Raw genomic sequence first — 24,273 nt, 5'->3', positions numbered from 1 at the left:
CATGGAGATGCTCCAGGCACAGAGGAGTGCGCAGGAGCGAATGGAAGGACACCAGCAGCTTGTCAGCGCCGAGTTGGTTCGGCTGGGCGGGCTCGTCAACTCGTCGCAGGAGACTGCGCATTCGGCGCTGCTCACGGCCCAGCAGGCGCAAGTCGAGGTGGCCGGGGTAAGAACGACGGTGGGAGAGACGGCGTCGGGAGAAGCGGCGTTCAATGTCGAGGAGAGTCGGGGAGCTATTGGGCACCAGGAGCGGACCCAGGAGCCACGGCTATCCCCACCGGGCCGCTATGCGGGATCACCGGAGGGATGCAGGGAGTTCATCACCCAGTGTTCACTCGTGTTCCAGCTGCAGCCACGTTCATTCCCCTCTTCCAGATCCCAGGTCGCATACATCATCACCCTCCTCAGCGGTCGAGCACTCTCCTGGGCTACGGCCGAATGGGAGAGCGGGGCGTCAATCTGCAACAGGGTGGACGCCTTTACCGGGGAGTTGAGAAGAGTCTTCGACACTTCCCGAGTACTCTCGATCTTCGAGGCCGGTGGGCGGCTTCTCGCCTGCCGGCAGGGCCTCCGCACTGTCTCAGATTACGCCATTGATTTCCGGATCGTGGCTCGGGAGGCAGCTTGGCCGGAAATTCCCTGTGTTGTCTTGTTTGTCCAGGGGCTCTCCGCACGGATGAGGGACGAGCTCGCCGTGCGTGAGATCCCGGAGCAGCTGGAAGTGCTCATCAACACGGCCATTCGGATGGACAACCGACATCGGGAGAGAGAGAGGGAGTGTGAAGCTACTACCCAGGTACGTGTCCCTTCTCCTCCCGGTGTTGATAACTTCCTGCATTACACGAGTGGTCCACTGGGTGATGAATCCATGCAGCTTGGGGCGCTGTCGCTCTCGGACGACGAGCGGCGGCGATTCATTGAAGAGCGACGCTGTTTCCGGTGCGGCCGCACCGGTCATTGATTCGGCAGCTGTCGGGACCAGCCGGGTCCCGAGAAAGCACCAGCAGGCGGGCTCACCTCAGCACTACCCACGGACACACGTACATTTTTGGAGGTGGCGGTTAACTGTGGGGGTGACGTTAGGGGAACTAAGGCTCTCATTGACTCAGGGGCGGCGAACAATTTTATACACTTGGGGTTGGTGAGGGAATGGGGAATCCCGGTCGAGGAGTTGGGGGTTCCTATCCCCATCTACGCCCTGGACGGTCAGCCCCTGGGCAGTGGGAGCGTCACTCAACGCACTGTTCCTGTACACATCCGGGTGGCGGGTTGGGGGTGGGAGTGGGTTCAATTATTTGTTATTGTCTCCCCCTATTCTGTTGTGGTGTTGGGTCATCCCTGGTTGGCTTCTTGCAGACGTCATATTAATTGGGGCACGGGCGAACTTTCAATGGAGGTCGACGTGAAGACGGTCGTCGGCGAGAGTTTGTCCATTCCCTTTCCCCCCCCCCTCTTCTCTTTTGTCTCCTTCTTCTCTCTCCAGGATGGTGGGGAGCGTCGCAGATTCTGTTCTACCCTCTAATCCCGATTTGATAGGGGTTCCTGAGATCTATTGGGACCTGGCGGACGTTTTTAGCAAAACGCGTGCTAACGCACTACCGCCTCATAGATCATACGACTGTCCCATTAATCTCCTACCCAGTACCTCCCCGCCCCGCGGGCGTATGTTCTCTCTCTCACGCCCCGAGACCTTGGCCATGAACACCTACATTGAGGAGGCATTGCTTGCGGGGCACATACATCCTTCCACATCCCCTGCCGGCGCTGGCTTCTTTTTTGTTGGTAAAAAGGATGGGTGTCAGCGTCCGTGCATTGATTATAGGGGATTGAATGACGTTTCCATCAAGAACCGATATCCTTTACCTCTCATGGACACTGCCTTTGAGTGCTGGTCGCACATATCCCTGGACTTTATTTCTGGCCTCCCCCTTTCGGACGGGTTCACCGCCATTTTGGTGGTGGTGGACTGGTTCTCTAAGGCGGCTCACTTTATTCCCCTCCCCAAGCTTCCCTCGGCCCGAGAGACGGCTGATCTGGTGATACAGCATGTCTTTTGGGTCCACGGGCTTCCAGTGGATATCATGTCAGACCGGGGTCCTCAGTTCGCCTCCAGGTTCTGGAAGGCGTTTGCCGCCGGTCAGCCTTTCGTCTGGGTTCCATCCGCAGTCGAACGGGCAGACGGAGCACGTCAACCAGGACCTGGAGGGGGTCTTGAGGTGTTACGTTGCTGGTTGCCCGGCAACGTGGAGTAGGAGGTTGGCCTGGGCTGAGTATGCGCATAATACCCTCCTCTCCTCCTCTACCGTTATGTCTCCCTTTCAGTGTCAATATGGTTTTCAACCTCCTCTGTTTCCCGAGCAGGAGCAGGAGGCGGAGGTGCCCTCGGCCCAGGCACATGTGGCTCGCTGCCGCAGGACGTGGAAGCGGGTCCGGACGGCACTGCAGAAGGTTTCGATTAGAACCCAGCGGCAGGCTAACCACAAACGTCGTCCGGCTCCGGTTTACCGTCCTGGGCAGCGGGTTTGGCTTTCCACCCGGGAGGGATTTTTATAGGCCCCTTTAAAGTGGTGCGTCGGGTGAATCCTGTGGCTTACAGGCTACGGCTACCGAGCTCGATGAGGGTTCATCCGACGTTTCATGTGTCTCTGTTGAAGCCATTCCTCTCATCGATTCCTCCGCCTCGGTTTATTGGTGGTCAGCCCATTTACACGGTGCGGAGGATACTGGGTTGTAGGCGGAGGGGTAGGGGGTTTCAGTTCTTGGTGGATTGGGAGGGGTACGGGATATAAGAGCGTTCTTGGGTGCCTCAAAGGGACATTTTAGATCCCAGCCTGATCGTTGATTTCCGGCGGCTGAATCCCGAGGCCCCCAGGTGAATGTCTGGTGCCGTTCGTCGGGGGAGGGTACTGTTATGTTCTGGTTGCTGACTGCTGTCTGGAACTACCCACCATTCTGTCATCTGTCACTTGGCTACTGTCACCTGTCTCCCCTGTCACTTAGTGCTGTCACTTAGGGTATGGTTCCTGATTGGCTGTCACAGGGGTGTGTGTGGAATGTTAGAATGTGGTGTCTATTTAACCTTCCTATCTTCTGCTTGATATCCGTCAGGTCTTCATTATAGCGTTCGGAGATAACGCGGGCGGTTCCGGTTCTGGACCACCACTAAGCTCCATTATCTTATCCCCTCTTCTTCCTGCCACTCTGCATTGTATCCTAGTATTACTCTTTGTGTTCTTTACTATTAAAACGAACCTGCTTAAGAGTACACCCTCTCCGTCTCTGTGATTGCATACCACAATTGGAACTCACCTACCTCCATCCTGACAGTCAGGGTTTAGTAAGTAAGTGACCAATCAGCAATGTTTGTGGAAAGGTAATTAACGTAATAAAAAAGTGTAAGCAATGTAAATCTATGGCGGATAAATTCACAACGTTGTGCAATTACTGCATGCCTACGTAATTGCAATGTTGTGGTAAGGTTGTATTACATTGTCAAATGTAATGTTTTTATAACGTATTTGTAGCTTATTTTTATTATAATTTGTGATGTCGCAGCAACAGGTTCCTAATGTTCTTATTTTTTTTGTTAATACTACATAAATTGATACATATAACGCTAATGTTAAGAGACTAATAGAGGATGTTAAGAGTACGTTACCACAACCACATTTTGTTTGTAGGGGAGACCCGATGGTTAGCCAGAGACAAGGGGGCGGGGCCATATTATATATGTGATATAAAATAACAGCTTTTAAAATAAAATTTCAAGTGATGTGTTTGTAAACCAATTTACAAACCGTATCTCTCTCTGTCTCTCTATGTGTCTCTCTATCTATCTCTCTCTCTGCTGCCACTAGTAGTTGGCTGAAATATTACAGCGTTGACAGCTTCCTCGTTGATTGTTTCACCGTCCGTGAAACCCCTGCATTGTGTCTTTAGTTGTTGATTATCTTACTGGCTGTCACACACTGTATCACCCCGTTGATGCATCCGGGCAAAAGAATCAACTCGAAACGTGATCTCTTTCTAAGTAGGATGTTTATTTTCATAAACAAAAGGTCTTGTACAGAATGAAACAAATTGAAAGTCTTTAAAAGGTGAAGAAACTAGATTAATTAATTCTATCTCTCTCTTGGTTGTTGCGGCCTAGCTCACTAGCCGAAGCCTGATCTGTTAGCCGGTAGCTATCTCCTCGTGACTGCTACCCCTCCCCCGCCCTCCAGGCCCGAAGGAGGCTGGAGCTCCCTCCGGGCTCACTGTCTCGCTTGCTATCCAACACACTTCTGTCTCTGTTACCAGAAGAATATCAGCTTAATGTCTTTTTTTATCTACTTTTTCTCCTCCTTTTTCTGTGATTTTTCTCCCATCCCAATTTACCTCTCGTGCCAATTCTCCCTCCCATGTCCTGATCGTTGATTGCATATGCCCCCCACTGGCCGGTTGTAGGGAGGATAGAAGCCTTGCATCACATGTCCCCTTCGATACATGTGGAGCCAGTCACATCTTTTTACCTGCCAGCGCGGACTCTCATTGGCGAGGTGTAACGTGTGGGAGGCTCACACTGCCCCCGCCATTTCCTGTCTTTTGCTGTGCAGGCGCCCTGACCGACCTGTAGGTGTCGCTGTTTACAACGTCCAGTTTACCACCCATCGACTCCCCTCCCGCTGGCTCTGCCAATTGAGTCAGTATGACGGCCGGCCCAAGCCGGAGGCAACGCTGACAGCCGGATTCGATACCGGTGTCTCTTGCGTTGGTGACGAGCGCAATGTCCGCTGCACCACCCAGCCGCACCAGCTTAATGTCTTAAAGTCTATCTCTCGCGATGTCTAACTCTTTTCGTTGTGTGGCTATCTCGTTACTATAGCAACGGCTTTCCCCCTAGCCACTCCTTATCTGCATTGTCATGGCGACCACTATCTTTGTGTCACTATAGCAACCTCGTCTGACTAAAACCGGAAGAACCCACATCTATAAAGTATATTTCCCTGGGCGGCTGGGTAGCGCAGTGGAGAATGCACTCGCCTACCACCGCAGAGACTCTGGGATCGAATCCAGCTGTCAGCGGTACCTCCGGCTTGGTCAGTCATCCCTACTAACACAATTGGCAGTGTTAATGGGTGGGAAGCCGGCGGGGTATGTGTCCTGGCCGCTGTAAACTGCGGTTCCTACTGGTCGGTCGGGGCGCCTGTTCAGCAGGGAGGGGAGAGGGGGGAAATAGGGTGAACCTCTGCACGCGTTACATTCCCCCAGTGAGAATCCTCGCTGTCAGGTGAAAAGAAGCGGCTGGCTGACTCCACATGTATCGGAGGAGGCATGAGGTAGTTCTACACCCTCCCTAGGCCGACAGTGGGGCAATGCGTGCAACTACCAGGAAGGGAATTGGCATAACGACTAAATTGGGATGGGAGCAAAACATATATATAATAATAATAATAAATAAATAAATAAATAATTTCTATTTCCCTAACAACGGCTACTAGCCGATACCAACGCCCGCCCTATCTCCCCTGACTGTGCGAGTAACCTCGACTCCCTCTGCGGCTCTAACTCTCACCCACCCCTGGCACCAGCCGTCTCTCTCTAAAAATAATGCTCCCTGCCCCTATCACTTGAAAGTTTGTGCCATCTCAAGATGACCTTGGCTTCTTATCTCTCCCGCACCCTGCCTGTCTCTCTCTTACAATCTCTAAGTTAAACACACACACTATGACATGCTAAAACTACATATCTCTATATGTACTTTACATACATGCCTGTCATTCCAAGTGAAAACGCAGCGGCCCGCCTGATCTCAAACCTACCGAAGTCGGCCCATGTCACCCCACTTCTTAGGGACCTGCACTGGCTCCCCATTGCTGCACGAATCCGCTTCAAGGCCCTCGACCTGGCATACCGTGCGGCAAAGGGAACTGCTCCCGCCTACCTCCGGTCAATGGTCTCTAACTACACACCCTCAAGACCCCTACGCTCTGCATCTTCTGGCCGCCTCAGACCTACTCCTATCCAAGCTCCGGGAGGGTCATCAAAGAGAAGTCGCCTATTCTAGTCCTTGCCCCACAATGGTGGAATGAACTACCCACCCCAGTTAGGACAGCCGAAACACGTCCAATCTTTCGCCGTCGACTAAAGACGCACTTCTTCAACCATTATCTGAATTAAAAAAAGAAAAGAAAAAAATTATCTAACCCTAACTAACCATACTGTCATGCACTTGTCCTAATAAACTAACCTACACTGTAGCACTCAACACTTTGATGAACATTGTTACTCAGCTGATAGAGTTGTGCCCTTCCTGATGGATTGTCGTACAGAACTTGTAAGTCGCTTTGGATAAAAGCGTCAGCTAAATGACTAAATGTAAATGTAAATGTAAATGAAAACCAGTGATTTCCTTCATGGCTAATATCGTTTTCATTCAGGAAGACTTGTTCATTATGACATGTTATTATGTGTCCATCTCTCTCTCTCTCTAGGTAGCTTTCAGGTATTTGTACAGAGCACAGAGACCTCCCTCCAGGACATCTTTGATGGGTTTGAGCAGTGGGTTGTGGAGGATGTGAAGACCTTTATCCAGAGGATGACAAGCTAACCTCTCCAACCTGCATAACTGATGCATGTCCTGAGAGAGAGACAAAGAGAGAGAGAGAGTAGAATATATATAGAGGAAGAGAGAGATAGAGAGGGAGAAAGAGAGTTGAAGAGAGATAAAGAGAGAAAAGAAGGGACAGAGATAAAGGAGTAGCACATTTAAAAACAACCCACAACAACCAAAGTGCTGCACAAACCAAAGCATATAAATACAATCTAAAAAAACAAAGACACATGAATACATACAGACAGTCTACAGTCTAGAGCAGGGGTGGGCAATTATTTTTCCCCGGGGGGCCGAATGAGCAACTGAAAATTATGCATAATATACATTTTATTTCTATATAAAAAGCAGTAAATGGCATTGTTTTGACCCCTGATAAGAGTGTATGTTATTATTTGGCAATTAAAAGGTGAGGTTAGCTTTCAAAAATATCATTTATTCAAATAGAATTTATTTCCAAAATGATAAACAAAATGTGAAACATTAATAACAAAGGGCATGTATGAAAAAGTGCTATACAAATAAAGTTATTATTTTGAGTTTCTTATACTATTGAAACAAGGATTTTCTTAGCTTTCTAAAGACATCACATCATCTTATAGCCAAAATAAACAAGACATGTCACTGAACTGTGTAAAGAAAAGTGTCCCAGTAGCCTTTTTTACTTTACATGCCTATATTAAACATTTAATGTTTTCAGAACTGTGCAAAGAAAAAGAAAAGAAAAAAGATCAAGTGTCCCATTTCACTTGTTATATTTCCACATTTTAGTGTTCTTCAGCTCTTTTTATTTTTTCATTCAGTGTGATAAATCCAGTCTCTGTTGAGCTTAAGTCAGGTTGCATGTCTGAGGTGGAGATGCGAAGCACAGCTGCCAGATGTTCATCAGTGAGAGAGGATCTGTACCTGGACTTGGTAAACGTCATGACTGAGAATGTCTGTTCACATATAGGTGGATCCAAAGAGAACCAACATCTTCTGAGCATGTCTTCTCATGTTTGGAAAGTTCTCCTCCTTGAGAGCAGAGTAGAACTCTAGCAGTGATGCTGACTTAAAGTGCTCTTTCAGTAGTGAATCAGACTGCAGGTCAATGAGTTCAAGCTGAACATCAGTGGGTGCACTATCAACACTGCAGGTAAAGGGAGAGGAAACCAGCTGCATTTCATCCTCAACCTTTTTGAAATCTTGAAAACGCCTTGAAAATTCATCATGCAGTGCTCACAACATGGATGAGTACCTGTGCCGGTGATCAGCTGATGGTTTGACTTCTTTCAGGGTTTTCATGTGTTTGAGATTGTTGCTGCCTAGTTGCCTTGAAATTAATTGCAACTTTGTCATGAAGGCTTTCACATGGCTATGCATTTCATGAGCAAAAATGCCCTTGCCCTGCAGTTGTGTGTTCAGTAGGGATGGGTAGCGTTCACATTTGAACCGATACGGTACCGGTACCTGTGAATCGATACCGGTACCCAACGGTACCCTTTTTCTGTACTTTAGTCTCCAAAAATGTAATCTACCTACCTCAGTTGTGAAAAAAGAAATCCAAACTTCAAATAACCACACTTTCGACCGTTTTCGGCTTGCCCCGACTGCTTTGTTGTTGAATCAAGTCAAATCCTAGGTAAGCGTATATTGTGCGTGTGAACGTTGACATGAAAAAAAAAAGTTAAAAAATAAATTTAAAAAAAAAATATATATATATTTTTTTTATTATCATGTAATCTTTCGCGGGCCGGTCAGAATCATCCCGTGGGCCGTATCCGGCCCGCGGGCCATACAATGCCCAGGTCTGGTCTAGAGGCTGCAACAGATCTGATAGAGAGGCTGTTCCACAGTCCAAAGGCTGCAACAGATCTGATAGAGAGGCTGTTCCACAGTCCAAAGGCTGCAACAGATCTGATAGAGAGGCTGTTCCACAGTCCAAAGGCTGCAACAGATCTGATAGAGAGGCTGTTCCACAGTCCAAAGGCTGCAACAGATCTGATAGAGAGGCTGTTCCACAGTCCAAAGGCTGCAACAGATCTGATAGAGAGGCTGTTCCACAGTCCAAAGGCTGCAACAGATCTGATAGAGAGGCTGTTCCACAGTCCAAAGGCTGCAACAGTTCTGATAGAGAGGCTGTTCCACAGTCCAAAGGCTGCAACAGATCTGATAGAGAGGCTGTTCCACAGTCCAAAGGCTGCAACAGATCTGATAGAGAGGCTGTTCCACAGTCCAAAGGCTGCAACAGATCTGATAGAGAGGCTGTTCCACAGTCCAAAGGCTGCAACAGATCTGATAGAGAGGCTGTTCCACAGTCCAAAGGCTGCAACAGATCTGATAGAGAGGCTGTTCCACAGTCCAAAGGCTGCAACAGATCTGATAGAGAGGGTGTTCCACAGTCTCTAGAGGCTGCAACAGATCTGATAGAGAGGGTGTTCCAGTCTCTAGAGGCTGCAACAGATCTGATAGAGAGGCTGTTCCAGTCTCTAGAGGCTGCAACAGATCTGATAGAGAGGGTGTTCCAGTCTCTAGAGGCTGCAACAGATCTGATAGAGAGGCTGTTCCAGTCTCTAGAGGCTGCAACAGATCTGATAGAGAGGGTGTTCCACAGTCTATAGCAGGGGTGGCCAACCAGTCAGAGACTAAGAGCCACAAGAATTACTGTGGTACCACAAAGAGCCACACCATATACCAGCGTTTCTCAATATTTTTTTTCAGTCACCGCACCCTTCATGTGTTTATAGGTCTCACCCTCTGGCCTCTGAAGTTGCTAATGTCTTTTTTATTTGGGCCTCACAGGGTTAAAAGTACCCTGTGAGACCCACGGTTGCAAAATTACAAAATCACTTTTAGCCATTTAAAACAATAATGTTTATTTAAAAAATGTTAAGCACATGTATAGTCAATTGGTCCTGTTGTTCAGCCTCACAATGCTATTTGATAGTAAATGTGTTTATATGTCCCACCCTCTGAAGTTGCTCATGTCTTTTTAATTTGGGCCTCACAGGGTTAACCTCTTAAGCCCGAGATATACAGTAAAAGTGTATATTTTCAGCATTACGTTTGTTTACCAATTATTTTAACTGTTATTAGTGAACTATAAAATTATAGAAATCTCAGGGCATTGAGTCGGAAACCGGCGCATATTGACAGGAGGAAGTGGCACAGCCAAAAGTGAGTGTAGTCTTTTGAAGGAAGAGACTCAGGGCTTTCTAATTAAAAAAAAACTACCCAACCCAGCTCACACCAGCCCCTGTCAATCATCTGACTTCTGGATTTACTTTTTTATTTCTCTTATTATTTCTTGGGATTATCTCCCACAAACCTGAACGTTATTGCCATAAAACAGAACGCAATTAGTTTCGGTGTTGCAATACGATGAAAAATGGTGGAGAAATTTAAATTATAAAAAAGATGGCAGAATTCAGTACTGTATCTACAAAACCTTCTGTTTAATCATCTTCCCTTTATTAATTTGCTTAGATTTTTCAGGTCTGGTCAATTTTAGCATGGTGTTATTCACAGTCAAAGATAATTTTTTTTAAATAGAATTGATATTCTCCTTTGGTTCATTACAATTTACTCAAGCCTAGTAACAGACACACTATTTCTGACACTGATCATATTATGTCCCTAGATTCAGATACCAAGAACATGCAAATGGACCATTTAAAAATGTTTATTCTACGTCCTTATGGAATGAGTGACATAAAAAAAATTATAATTTATGGATGTAAGAGCCGCACATTGACGGGCAAAGAGCCGCATGCGGCTCGCGAGCCGCGGGTTGGCCACCCCTGGTCTAGCGGCTGCAACAGATCTGATAGAGAGGGTGTTCCACAGTCTAGAGAGGCTGCAACAGATCTGATAGAGAGGCTGTTCCACAGTATAGAGACTGCAACAGATCTGATAGAGAGGCTGTTCCACAGTCTAGAGACTGCAACAGATCTGATAGAGAGGCTGGAACACTGTCTAGAGGCTGCAACATATCTGATAGAGAGGCTGTTCCACAGTCTAGAGAGGCTGCAACGGATCTGATAGAGAGGCTGGAACACAGTCCAAAGGCTGCAACAGATCTGATAGAGAGGCTGTTCCACAGTCCAAAGGCTGCAACAGATCTCATAGAGAGGCTGGAACACTGTCTAGAGGCTGCAACAGATCTGATAGAGAAGAGGCTGTTCCACAGTCCAAAGGCTGCAACAGATCTGATAGAGAAGAGGCTCTTCCACGGTCTGTAACAGCCTTTGACTAGATTTTTTATGCACCTTTTTCCCAAAGAGCTGATAGATGACATTGTGACCAACACAAACATGTACAGTATGCACTCCAAAATGGAAAAGAAAATCTGGCCTTGACAAATGTGGAAATTAAAACATTATTAGGGATACATATGGTCATATCATACCTCAGCAGTGGAGGTTTCTCTATGACAACACGTGAAACACAAATGCACTCATAATTCATAATTATTATTAATTTACATATATATATATATATATATATATATATATATATATATATATATATATATTGTTTTTTTTTATTATTATTATTATTATTTTTTTTATTAGAAATGTTTTCCTCTGTAAAAAAATTCCAGTGAATTTAAATTTTTTCTTCAAAAATTGCCAAAATTGACAGCTCTGAGCAGGCCTGCACTGCAGTAATGACTGCAGTAATATTCGTGCAGAATATCTGCACAGGTTGACCCAATTTAAATAAATAATAAATAATAGCCAATCAAAATAGGCTATTAACTTCATCTAAGCACGGTCTGTGCAGTTAAACTCTTGCCATTGAATGGGGGATTGAATGATTGAGAGCCTTGACAATCCAATAATACACGGAGGATGAATGGTTGGCAGCCTTGAAAATCCAATCAGAGATTGCTGGATCGCACAGTCAAAACTGGTCCAGCTGCAGGTTCGGAGGTTAGGTTTAGCTCGGGCCAATCTCAAGTCTCTCAAGTTTCTTTATTAGTTGTCATACTAAATGACAAAATGTAACAGAAAGAAGCATTTTGTATAAAAGTATTCTGTACTTCTGTATGACAACTAATAAAGAAACTTGAGAAACTTGAGATTGGCCCGAGCTAAACCTAACCTCCGAACCTGCAGCTGGACCCGTTTTGACTGTGTGAAACATAGCAAGCTAGTACAGCTTAGTAAGCTGTACAGCTATAACAACACAGGCTAAATTAAACTTTGCGCCAACATTAGGACCGAAGTATAAACCAGCAACTGAGCAACATGAAGAAGTGGACTTATGCATCTGGATCAGAAAAAAAGTTGTGGATGAAAAAGTAAGTAGGCTACAGTGTTTGTAAAAGCTTGTATGCTAACAGTAGCTAGCCAGCTTAGCCTACATCACAATGATGATCACCAAGCTAAGCTTGGGTACAGGTAGTGAAAACAACACAAGCAGTGTAAACAAATAGGTCAATATAATTTACTATCTAATTAACTGAAATGTATTTTCACAGTGTCACATAAGGTGTAGTATGCTTAAGGTAGTGTTATAATTTACTATCTAACTAACTGAAATATACATTATTCATTATTCACAGTATCACAGTATCCACATAAGGTGCAGTATGCATAAGGTAGTGTTATTGTCCTACTTGGGTTCCTATTAGTTCTAGGTCGATGTCTGGCAGCAGTCCCTGCCCACTGTTGTGGAGCCTGATGGCCACTGGTATGAAGGACTGTCCGAGGCGGTTAGTTGAGTGTCGGGGGGGTATGAGTCTGTGGCTTCCTTGTCACCTTCACCTAATATGTTTTGATCTGATCAGGTGCGCTGTCACCTAATATGTTTTGATCTGGTCAGGTGCGCTGTCACCTAATATGATTTCATCTGGTCAGGTGCGCTGTCACCTAATATGATTTCATCTGGTCAGGTGCGCTGTCACCTAATATGTTTTCATCTGGTCAGGTCCGCTGTCACCTAATGTTAATATGTTTTCATCTGTGTCCACTGACCACTGACACACAGTGGGGGATGATTTAAAAATATAATTTAATATATAATATAATATAATAATTTGTGCTTCACCTAAAAATTTGGTCAGCAGCCTCCACTGTACCTCAGATACCCAAGATCAAGAATGTATTGGTCATCAGAGCAAGGTCTTCGTCTCGATTTGATAGCAAATGCCATGCCAGTGAACAGATTTGAGGAAATTCTGAGATACCTTCACTTTGTTGATAATTATTCAAAGGATGCTGGAAATGCTGACAACCTCTTCAAAATCAGACCAGTGTTGGATACGCTCAAGAAAACCTTCCATTCAGCAGTTGATCCTGAAGAATTTCAATCGATAGATGAAAAGATCATTCCCTTCAAGGGCCGCCTGTCTATCAAGCAGTACATCCCCATGAAACCCAGCTGGGCGTGGCCAGATCAGTCAACAAGGAATGGCTGGAGACATAGTTACGCGCCTCTGTGACAACATACAGAAATTGTGTTTTTTGACAATTTCATTACAAAACCAGGGCATCTATGGCGCCGGCACAATCAGGGTCAACAGGCTCCATGGAGCACAAGAGAAACTGAGGAGTGAAAAGGAACTCAAGAAAGAAGGAAGAGGAACCTGCTCTGCTGTCACCAATGCTCAAAATATCACCATCACACACATGGCTCCCTGTCTCACTCAGGATCGAGTTCAAAGTCTCCCTTCGCACTCACCAATGCCTCCACGGAAACGCCCCCCTCTACCTCAAATAACTCATCACCACCCCTCACTCCTCCTCACGACATCTCCGCTCGGGCCAGGCAAACCTCCTCCAGCGCCCAAGGACCAAACTCCGCACCGTGGGAGATCGGGCTTTCTGCTCATCCGCTCCCAGTCTGTGGAATGCTCTCCCTGACCACCTGAGAGCACCACAGACTGTGGAGGCTTTTAAGTAGGGCCTCAAAACTCATCTTTTTAATAGAGCCTTTTGTTGATTTTTGTCTAGTTTTAGCTCCACACATTTTATGTTATTTTACCAGTTTTAGCCCTTCTTGTTTATTTTATGTTTTGTACACTTTTACTAGTTTTAGTGTTCTTTTTAGTCCTTACTAGCTTTAATCTTTCACCAGATATAGGAGCCAGAGGAAAGGGCAAAAAATCACTCTTCCCTGGATAGATAACGAATGCAGAGGTCTAATGAAATAAATAGATATATTGCTTAAGCAAGCATTAAAGTCTGGCCTTACAACAGACAGGCAATTATGTTCTCCCATGCACAAAACCTAGTCACCCACTTCTTAAGGAAGGCCGAAGCTAAATATTACATCTACATCATAGAGAGTGCTAAAGGAAGTCTGTACCACACCCTGTCCAAAATGACCTCCCCATCTTTCATTTGGAGGAAATCACTGAAACCGAGGTGGCAAATACTATTAGATCACTGAAAGCACCCAAGGCCAAGGATGCTCATGGGCTTGATACAAACTATCTAAAAACAAATGTTGACTTCCTGGTGACACCTATTACACACCTGGTTAATTTGTCCAGTAGACAATGTACTGTCCCATCTCAGTGGAAGGTTGCAGTAATAACACTAATCTTCAAATCTGGCGCCAAAACGGACATATCAAATTATAGACCATAAGCATCCTACCAGTGACCTCAAAAGTGGCTGAAAAGTGGATTGTTATGTCCATTATTAAACATCTAGAGAAAGGTCACACCCCACTACATCCTATGCAGTTTGGGTTCCGGGCCTTCCACTCCACTGAGTCGGCCTGCACAATGGTGGTGTTTCTGGACTTCAAAAAAGCCTTTGACTCCATCAGTCACCAGGTCCTCCTGTCCAAATGATCGCATTAAAATGTTTCCCCAGAGGCTATCCAGTGGTTTAGCTCATATTTATCCAACAGGGAACAGTGTGTAAGTGTTAATGGTATCAAATCTCCTTACCACACTTGCTCGCTTGGTGTCCCCCAGGGATCAATACTAGGACCAATTATGTTCTCTCTGTTTATAAACGATCTACATGATGTGTGTAACAGTTTACATGTCCAGATGTATGCAGATGATGCTGTTATATTTACCCATGGCAAAAGCTATGCAGAGGTGTCAATGGTCTTAACTTCTGTCTTGACCAGTGTTCAAGACTGGCTCATAGACTCATGTCTGCTCTTGAACGCAAAAAAAGATCAGCTGTGTTAGAGTCATCAAATGTGTTTCTGGGTGGGGAGGAACTTGAACTTGTGCCAGAGTTCAAGTACCTCAGGGTCATGCTAGACTCAACCTTAACCTTCAAAAAACATGTGAAGAAAGTTACAAACACAATCAAATTCAACCTTCAAAACGTTCAACATATTAGACCCTTCCTGACAGTCAGTGCTGCCAGATCCTATCTTCACTGCATGATTCTATCACATATTGAGTACTGCTTCACAAACTGGTCTTGCACATGTGTTACTATTCTCAAACCCATAGAACAGCTATACAAGAGTGCGCTTAAAGTGTTTGATAAGAAACCTCACTCATATCACCACTGTCATATTCTTCAGAGGTACAATTATTTTAGGTTTGCCAATTGTAAAGTTTTTAAACAGGCTATTTAGACCCTGCATGGTCTGTTCCCGCCCCCACTGAGGGAATTCATAGAAAGGAAGCCGGATAGAGGAATCAGCACTAGGGCAACCACTAGAGGGGATTGCAAAGTGCCCGGCCGGCAAACCATCTTCAGTAAAAACATCCTCTCAGTTTCAGGGCTGTTAGGAATGATCTACCTTTGACCATAAGAGATTGTACATCATTTCCATCCTTTAAGTTCAATCTAAAAGAAAAATGGTTACTCGACAACCAAACACACAACCAAACTGTGACCATGTATAGTCTAATAGTCTAGTAGTGCACCTTGACAACAAATCCTATATTACATGAAAACACTTTCATACAATTCTGTATTGCCCTGTAAAAATGCTGCTAAACCATATAGATGTACTTTGTTTCTTGTATGTATGTTTTTATGCTTTGTCTCGTAGTATGATATGCTTCACTGCCTGCCTGTTTCGTTTTTATGTTTTTTGTGGGGATTGCAGATGAAAACTAGCAGCCTTGCTAAATCCGGTGTATTTACACTGCATTTATTTGTAGTGTCCATTAATATGCTCTGTCTCGTCTAAATAAACAAATAAAACAAAGTATAAATTATGAATCTAGTTTAAATATCACCATGAATCCAGTATAAATATTACCATCAATCTAGTATAAATATTACCACAATTTAGCATGAATCTAATACAATGAAACTAGTATAAATATTACCAATAATCTAGTTTAAATATTACCATGAATCCAGTATAATTATTACCATGAATCTAGTATATATATTGCCATGAATCCAGTATAAATATTATCATCAATCCAGTATAAATATTATCATGAATCCTTACCTCGGGGACATCTTTAATGTAATTAAAATCCACATTCAATAACTCTAGTCTGAAAGAGGAGAGGAGAGGAGAGGAGAGAAGGGGAGGAGAGGAGAGGAGAAGAAAATGGAAGAGGAGAGAAAAGACAAAAGGGGATGAGACATTAGGAGAGGGCATGAGGAGAGAAGAGCTTTGTAATCACCCAGCAGCAGCAGTAATAGTAGTAGTAGTAGTAGTAGTAGTAGTAGTAGTAGTAGTAGTAGTAGTAGTAGTAGTAGTAGTAGTAGTAGTAGTAGTAGTAGTAGTTGTAATGGCAGAATTTCTTCTGAGTTTCGTTTACCATTTCGTTTTCAGTGCGTGCAGCAAAAAAGTTTCAGACTCGTGTCCAATGGTAATACAAATCTGTATCCACAGTTATGATGTACACTCACGGACTCCAGGATTACGTTTGAAGATTCTTTACTTTCTTTGGGCAGTCACACAATATACAACATCATTCTTCAACAGGATATAGATCGAATTAGGATCGGTGGACTACGTTTTGGACTACGGTCAAAAAGTTATGTGCTTCCATACTGCATGGGCACTGTCTCACTACTAACTAGGCACTTCAAGTTCACTGCATATAAAGACTCTCGCACATGCGCAGTAACACATCTAACGTACATGTAATGTTAATTCTTAGAAATAATTCGCAACTAAACTATAAATATGGCTTATAGCATACCACAGCATTACAAATTAAACTACTGCTCGTTTTCTAAATATATAAAATACAAATATATTCAAAATATAAACGTTCAAGGTTTGGCTCTTACAAATTCCGGCCTCTAATTGGAAGACAAGCAGGCTGCCAATTACTCAATAAACAAACTAGAGCCAACGTAAATTTCCAAACATAAAGCATTATCCTATATGCTAATCAAATTCTAGCGTGAATGTAATGAACGTACAAAAGATACGTAGATCAAAGTTCTTTTGTTTAACTGTCCTGCTCATAGATGAGACACAGCTTGTCGACAGGTCTTTCAAGGGTGTTCGTCTTCGTCTTGACCAGCACACGCCTCACAAGTCCGTTTGCATCGGGAATGATCTGAGCGACTCTTCCCAGCAACCATGAGCTCCGTGGCGCTGATTCATCCAAGATCATGACGACATCTCCAATTGACAGATTCTTCTTGATCTGGGTCCATCGCTGACGCTCTTGCAACTGGGGAAGGAACTCACGCACCCATCGCTTCCAGAATAAGTCGGCGAGATATTGTATCTGCTTCCATCTTCTGCGTGCGTATGAATCCTCCTTGCTGAACAGTCCAGGCGGCTGCTTCTTCATCAGTAGTAAGTGGTTAGGGGTCAATGCTTCGAGGTCTGAAGGGTCGTCTGTTGTTGTTGTGAGTGGTCTGTCATTTAGTATGTATTCCACTTCACACAGCAATGTGTGTAGACACTCATCACTGACTGTTTGTTCCTTCAGCACAGATCTCATTACTTTCCTTACAGATCGGATCTGTCTCTCCCAGACTCCTCCAAAATGTGAGCCTGCAGGTGGGTTGAAAACCCATTTGATTCCTCTTTGCATCAGTGCATCTTGAATCTTTGCTTGATTCCACTGCTGAATCGACTCTCGCAGCTCACGCTCAGCGGCTACGAAATTTGTCCCATTGTCTGAGCGCATAATTGCTACTTGTCCTCTCCTGCACAGAAAACGACGGATTGCATTCACACACGAGTCAGTGTCAAGCGAGTGCGCTACTTCAAGGTGTACTGCTCGCGTAGTGAGACAGGTAAACAGGACGCCATATCTCTTCACAGTGCTGCGGCCCTGCTTCACGTCAAACGGACCAAAATAATCCACCCCTACGTTAGTGAAAGGGGGCTTGTCAGGTTCTAGCCTGTCTGGAGGCAAGTTTGCCATCTTTTGTCCGAGGGTCTTGCCTTTGACTTTTCTGCAGACCACACATCTTGACAAGAACTTCCTCACCATTGAGTTCGCTGAGGGGATCCAATACCTTTGACGCAAACGTGAGAGCATATAGTTTCTTCCACAGTGTCCGATTTTCTCATGAGTGTCTCTCAGAATCAGTGTAGTGACGTGCGAATCCTTTGGGATGATGACCGGATGCTTCACATGCTCCGGCATAGCAGATGCACAGAGACGGCCTCCGACCCTCAGAACTCCATCCTGGATCACTGGGTCAAGCTTTGTTAGATGACTGCTCTTCTTCACGTTGCTTCCTTTCTCCAGCATGAGTACTTCTTCAGGGAAATGCTGGGTTTGAGTGAATCTGATGATCTCCATCTCAGCTCTCGTTAGACATTCAACTGTCAAGGTGCCCAGGTCTGGCATCGTCTTGTTGTCGTTCTGGTTGTCAGTTCTTGTTTGACGATCGGGATCTGTTTGTAGATCTGTCTTCTTCTTCCTACAGCGCTGTAGCAGCATATCCTTCAGTCGGAGAATCCAGGCGACGGCTCTTTTCAATCTGTACCAGCTGGAATGGTGGTTGATCAGCTTGTTCACAGCGTCTGTGTCTTCGACTGCGTGTGTAAGGTGTACGTGTCTCACCTCGCTGTCGTTCTCTTCGACCTTCATCTCGGCAGGTCTGTCCGGCCATTGACTCTCTGGTTCTCGAAGGAAAGCTGGACCATGAAACCAGCTAGGGCTCTCCATGAACTTGGTAGGTGTAAGCCCCCTGGAAGCACAGTCGGAAGGGTTGATTGAGGTATTGACATACTTCCATTGGTGCGCCTTCGTTGCGTCTCTGATGGTGGCGACACGGTTGGCAACGAAGGTCTTGAAACGCAGTGTTTCATTCTCTATATATCTCAACACGGTTGTGCTGTCAGTCCAGAATGTCGAGTCATGAAGGTCCATCTGGAGCTCTCGTCTCAACATCTTGTCAGTGTTCACGGCCACTACCACTGCTGTCAATTCCATTCGTGGAATAGTAGTTTGCTTTGTTGGAGCAACACAGGCTCGTCCCATCATGAAGGCGCAGTGAACCTGTCCATTGCTGCTTGTCAGTCTGAGGTAGGAGACTGTCCCGTATCCATTTTCAGACGCGTCAGAAAAGTGATGAAGCTGTGCTTCTGCAACAGGTCCGAAGTCCACTGGTCTTACACATCTGGTCACACCCACTTCTGACAGTTGGTGAAGCTCTTGCAGCCACGTGTTCCATTTTTGGGCAAACTTTTTAGGAATTTCGTCGTCCCATGCAAGCCTTTCTTTGCACAGCTGCTGCATGAGCATCTTTGCAGGGAGGATTGCTGGGGCAAGGAAACCCAGAGGGTCGTAGATAGAGCTGATTACTGAAAGGATTCCTCGTCTTGTGATGGGTCTGTCTTTAAGATTGATCCTGAACTTGAATGAGTCGGACTCGATGCACCACAACACTCCTAAGACCCTTTCCACAGGGAGAGCATCGTTGGTCAGATCCAGGTCTCTCAGTTCGTTTGCTCTTTCGTTGTCTGGGACAGACGCAAGCAGCCTGCGACTGTTACTTGTCCATTTGGTCAGGTGAAAACCTCCGTCGGCGCACAATGCGGTGAGGTCTGCTCGTAGGGCGATAGCTTGAGTTTCGTTGGAGACCGACTTTAGACAGTTGTCTACATAAAAGTTCTTGAGAACTGTGTCTACAGCCTCAGGTGGAGCCTTGCTCCTATTCTCTTGTGCTGTCCTCTGTAGAGCAAATGTGGCGCAGCTGGGTGAGGAGGTCGCACCGAAGAGGTGCACAACCATCTTGTACTCAGCGATGTCCTGGGTGATGTCTCCCTCGGGCCACCACAGGAAGCGCAAGAGATCGGTGTCTTCATCAGGCATGCGCACTTGGTAGTACATCTGTTCGATGTCAGCCATCATGGCGACCGGCTCCTGTCTGAAGCGAGTCAACACTCCGACCAGGGTGTTCGTTAGGTCTGGTCCTTGTAGAAGCTCACTGTTCAATGAGACTCCTTGGTAGCTGGCGCCACAGTCAAACACCACACGAATCCTTTTCTTCTGTGGGTGGAAGACTCCATGATGGGGAAAGTACCATACTTTTCCATCCTGACGACTTAACAGTCTTGTTGGTACTTTCACTGCATATCCTGCGTTAATCATGTCACACATGAAGCTGGTGTACTCTGCATGGAACTCAGGATTCCTCTTCAGCTTGGTCTTGAGGTTTAGTGCTCGCTGCATAGCAGCACTTCGATTGTTTGACATTTGGACACTCGCTCTCTTCAGCGGAAGATTTATGTAGTAATGTCCATCCACATAGCGTGCAGAGCCTGACACAAAGTCCATGAAACGATGGTCCTCTTGTGACATCTCTAACTTGTCATCGCAGTTTCGTTCGGGAAAGTCGTGGTTATATTGCTGGAGAAGAAGCCGTTCTATATCATCAGTCTCGACAGCAATTCTGTTCACTGCAGCACTTGATTGTTCACTGTCACTCGCTGTAGTGTCCGTTGGCTCTTCCAGTGGACCATTCAGAATCTACCCAAGAGCAGTTTTGACCGCATATGGTCCGTTTGCTTGGCTGTGGATCACTTTCCATGGCTCTAGCAGCTTGTGTTCTCTTGTTCCAATGAGAAGCTCCACTTCGGCGTTGATGCGTGGCAACCTGACTTCGTTGAGGTACGGCCATTTGTCAACATCCTTTTGTTGTGGAACGTTCTTCACGGAGACAGGGATGTTCCTCTGTGTGAACACTTTGGACAGTTCAATGAAGTTATTCTCCTCTAACCCACTAACTTCCAAGTCAGTGAGGATGTAACTCTCCACTCGCTTCTTTGCATTGATGGTGCTTAGCACTAGCTCCGTCTTTCTGCCTTGAATGTTCAATCGCTCTGCCAGTGTCTCTGTACAAAACGTTGCAGAGCTGCCTGGGTCCATGAATGCATAGACCTCCACAGCTTTGTTGCTTTTCTTGTTCTTTACTCTGACTGGCACTATGGCGAGCACGCAGTTGTCTCCGGCCTCAGTGCAGGCACTTAACACTTTGTTTTCCTCTGTACTGGCTTGGGAGGCGGGTTCATCTTCTTTTGAGGCAACTTCTGTTGTCTTCTCCTTTGCACCTTTGTCTTGCCTTGCAAAATGTAGCATGCTGGGATGCTTCATGGAACAGTGTTCACATGTCATTTTCTTTTTACACTCCTTGCTAAGGTGGCCTTTCACCAGGCAGCCGAAACAGAAGCCGTTCCTCTTCAGAAACTCCACTCTTTCCTTATGTGGTTTGTCTCTTAGCTTGCGACATTCTTCCAGGGTGTGACCTTTCTCACAGAACACACATGGCTTTGTAAAGGCACAGTTGAAGTATGTAGCATCCTTTGATTTTGATGATTCACCTTTTTCATCATCCACTTGTTCAGCACTGGTAGCGAAGCTGCTTCCCCTTTTAGCTTCTCTTTGATCTTTCTTTCCGTGCTGAGGTTTCTTTGTATCTTTCTTGTCCGCTGTTGCAGAGTCGAGATCTCCAAAGAGAGGGTCAGATGTGATCTTTGCTTGGCGATCTACGAAGCTCACCAGATCTGTAAACTTGGCTCGCCTCCGACGGCGTTCTTGAAGGTCATATGCATGAACTCTCCATCTCTCTCTCATCTTGAATGGCAGCTTAGCAACAACCTCCCTCATGGTCGTCGGATTGTCCATCTCTTCCATGTAATCGACATCTTCCATAGCGTTGCGACAGCTCACAAGAAACACTGAAAAAGCGCTGAGGGCTTTCCCATCCTCTGACTTTATCAACGGCCACTTGCAAGCCTTGTTGATCAAAGAGTCTGCGATCTTCAGCGGGTCTCCGTAACGTTCATGAAGCAGTCTCACTGCCTCTGCATATCCACGCACTGCAGTCATATGGTGGCAGCTCTTCACGAGGTCCTGTGGTTCCCCTCTGGTGTACTGCTCTAAGAAGTACAGTTTGTCAGCGCTGCTGTCGGCTCGTGCATCAATAGCATGATTGAAAGCTCTCATGAAGGATCTGAACTCTAATGGTTCTCCACTGAACACTGGCACGTCTCTTTGTGGCAAACGAGAGAGCTCCTGGTTCTTTGCGAGCATTTCAGCGAGGTCTGTCTGTCGCTGAATGAGCCGATATATTTCTCTAGCACTGTCCATTTGTTGCGGACTGTCATCGTGTAGTTGATGATCATCATATTGTTCTGTATCAGGTCTCAGATGAGTATGTTTTTGCTTGGAAGTACTTTTCACTGGAAACGTGGACGTTTCTTTCTTTTGTGGCTTGGCGGGTTGGGAGCCACTCGTGCAGCCATACCCAGCTCCAGACTCCGATTTTACCTGGCGCAGCGTAGTCGACACGCGTTTGTTCCTGCTCACATTGCTCCGCTGTTCCTCACATTCCTGATACACTTTGATCTTTGCATTGGATACTGCTAGAGCTGTATTGATCTCTAACTGTTCCCGTTCAGCTTTAAGCTTTGCTTCTTTTTTGTCTAATGCCTGCATTTCTGTCAGGGCTGTCTTCTGTGCCATGAGGGCAGCTCTGGTTGCTTCTTCTTTAATGCGTGCTGAACTTGTAGTAGAAGCACCTGTGGCTGCATTAGACACACTGTCCTTACTTGTCACCTCATTGTTACATATTGCAGCCTGAATCCATTCTTGTATCTTTGTGATAAATTGTTCACATTTATCTGCTTTAGGCTGAAACCACAGGTCTTGATCAGCATTCTTTTCTTCTTCATCACTGAGATATAACAGCACCAAGTGATTAACGTGTGTAAATTCTTGATAGAATGTGTCATACATTCTTATTTCCCTTTGTACAATAGTTATATCAGGGGCTTGTTCCTCTTCATTTGCCAGACGACTTTCTATTTCGTTTGACTTTGCAGTTAATTGTCCTAGCTTGCATCTTCTGGCTTTTATAAGCCCAGTCAGCTTGTCCTCTAATCCCTTGGGTGTTAGCTCCCTCTTGCGGACATTCTGTGTAACTGCACCCTCTGGCTCAGGCTCCGTGAGTTTCGCTGCAGTTTCACCGTCGGCCATCTTTGTTGTTATTGATGAGAAGACACAACGTGGGAAGAGAACGGTAATGATTTAACCCTTTGAGTTCTTCAGGTGTCACATGAGACACTAGACACTTTTCTTTATTCAGTTGACATGCACAATGTTCTTATTTGTTTCGTTTTTGCAACGTCGTCATCCAGTTTAGCTCAGCAAAGTAACGTTAGGTTCTAAAGCTGACGTCATGTCACGAGTCCACATGCTGATCGTTGCTAGCTCCTGCTTTCGTCGTCAACGAGGGGCTTCTTTAACTAACTCTTCCAATAGCCAGTTTATTTTCTTGATAACAATGTCAATAGCAATATTTCCTCTTGGTTAGACAACTTTTTGACTAATGTAATGGCAGAATTTCTTCTGAGTTTCGTTTACCATTTCGTTTTCAGTGCGTGCAGCAAAAAAGTTTCAGACTCGTGTCCAATGGTAATACAAATCTGTATCCACAGTTATGATGTACACTCACGGACTCCAGGATTACGTTTGAAGGTTCTTTACTTTCTTTGGGCAGTCACACAATATACAACATCATTCTTCAACAGGATATTGATCGAATTAGGATCGGTAGACTACGTTTTGGACTACGGTCAAAAAGTTATGTGCTTCCATACTGCATGGGCACTGTCTCACTACTAACTAGGCACTTCAAGTTCACTGCATATAAAGACTCTCGCACATGCGCAGTAACACATCTAACGTACATGTAATGTTAATTCTTAGAAATAATTCGCAACTAAACTATAAATATGGCTTATAGCATACCACAGCATTACAAATTAAACTACTGCTCGTTTTCTAAATATATAAAATACAAATATATTCAAAATATAAACTTTCAAGGTTTGGCTCTTACAGTAGTAGAAGTAGTAGTAGTAGTAGTAGTAGTAGTAGTAGTAGTAGTAGTAGTAGTAATAGTAATAGTAGTAGTAGTAGTAGTAGTAGTAGTAGTAGTAGTAGTAGTAGTAGTAGTAGTAGTAGTAGTAGTAGTAGTAGTAGTAGTAGTAGTAGTAGTAGTAGTAGTAGTAGTAGAAGTAGTAGTAGTAGTAGTAGCAGCAATAATAGTAGTATTAGTAGCAGTAGCAGTGCCAGTAGTAGTAGTAGTAGTAGTAGTAGTAGTAGTAGTAGTAGTAGTAGTAGTAGCAGCAATAATAGTAGTATTAGTAGCAGTAGCAGTAGTAGTAGCAGTAGTAGTCCATCCATCACCTCCAAGTTGGTGAAGAAACAGTCCATGTTGTGCTCATTAAAGCACTGTCATGTGCTTGTCACATGTGACAACCAACCCCAAAGAAAATGTGACGACCAACTGGAATGTCTTGCTAGTATCAAGGCTAACAAC

At 45.1% G+C, this 24,273-nt stretch overlaps 1 protein-coding gene across 1 annotated transcript in view; it reads right to left on the bottom strand.

Annotated features, from left to right (window-relative positions):
* Nucleotides 1-6,303: 6,303 nt before the first annotated feature.
* The window catches only part of lrrc30a (leucine rich repeat containing 30a), a gene marked incomplete at its 5' end in the record, with an annotated part of 44,437 nt that continues 26,467 nt past the window's right edge, over nucleotides 6,304-24,273 (bottom strand). The window contains 2 exons of the mRNA XM_084325926.1: nucleotides 6,304-6,619; nucleotides 15,965-16,013. Of these exons, the coding sequence (XP_084182052.1) occupies nucleotides 6,470-6,619; nucleotides 15,965-16,013 (199 nt within the window). The remainder of the gene's footprint in view (nucleotides 6,620-15,964; nucleotides 16,014-24,273) is intronic.

This window comes from Notolepis coatsorum, assembly GCF_963971535.1.
Source record: "Notolepis coatsorum genome assembly, chromosome: 12".
NCBI classification, from domain to species: domain Eukaryota; kingdom Metazoa; phylum Chordata; class Actinopteri; order Aulopiformes; family Paralepididae; genus Notolepis; species Notolepis coatsorum.
This window is presented reverse-complemented; position numbering and strand designations above follow the sequence as displayed.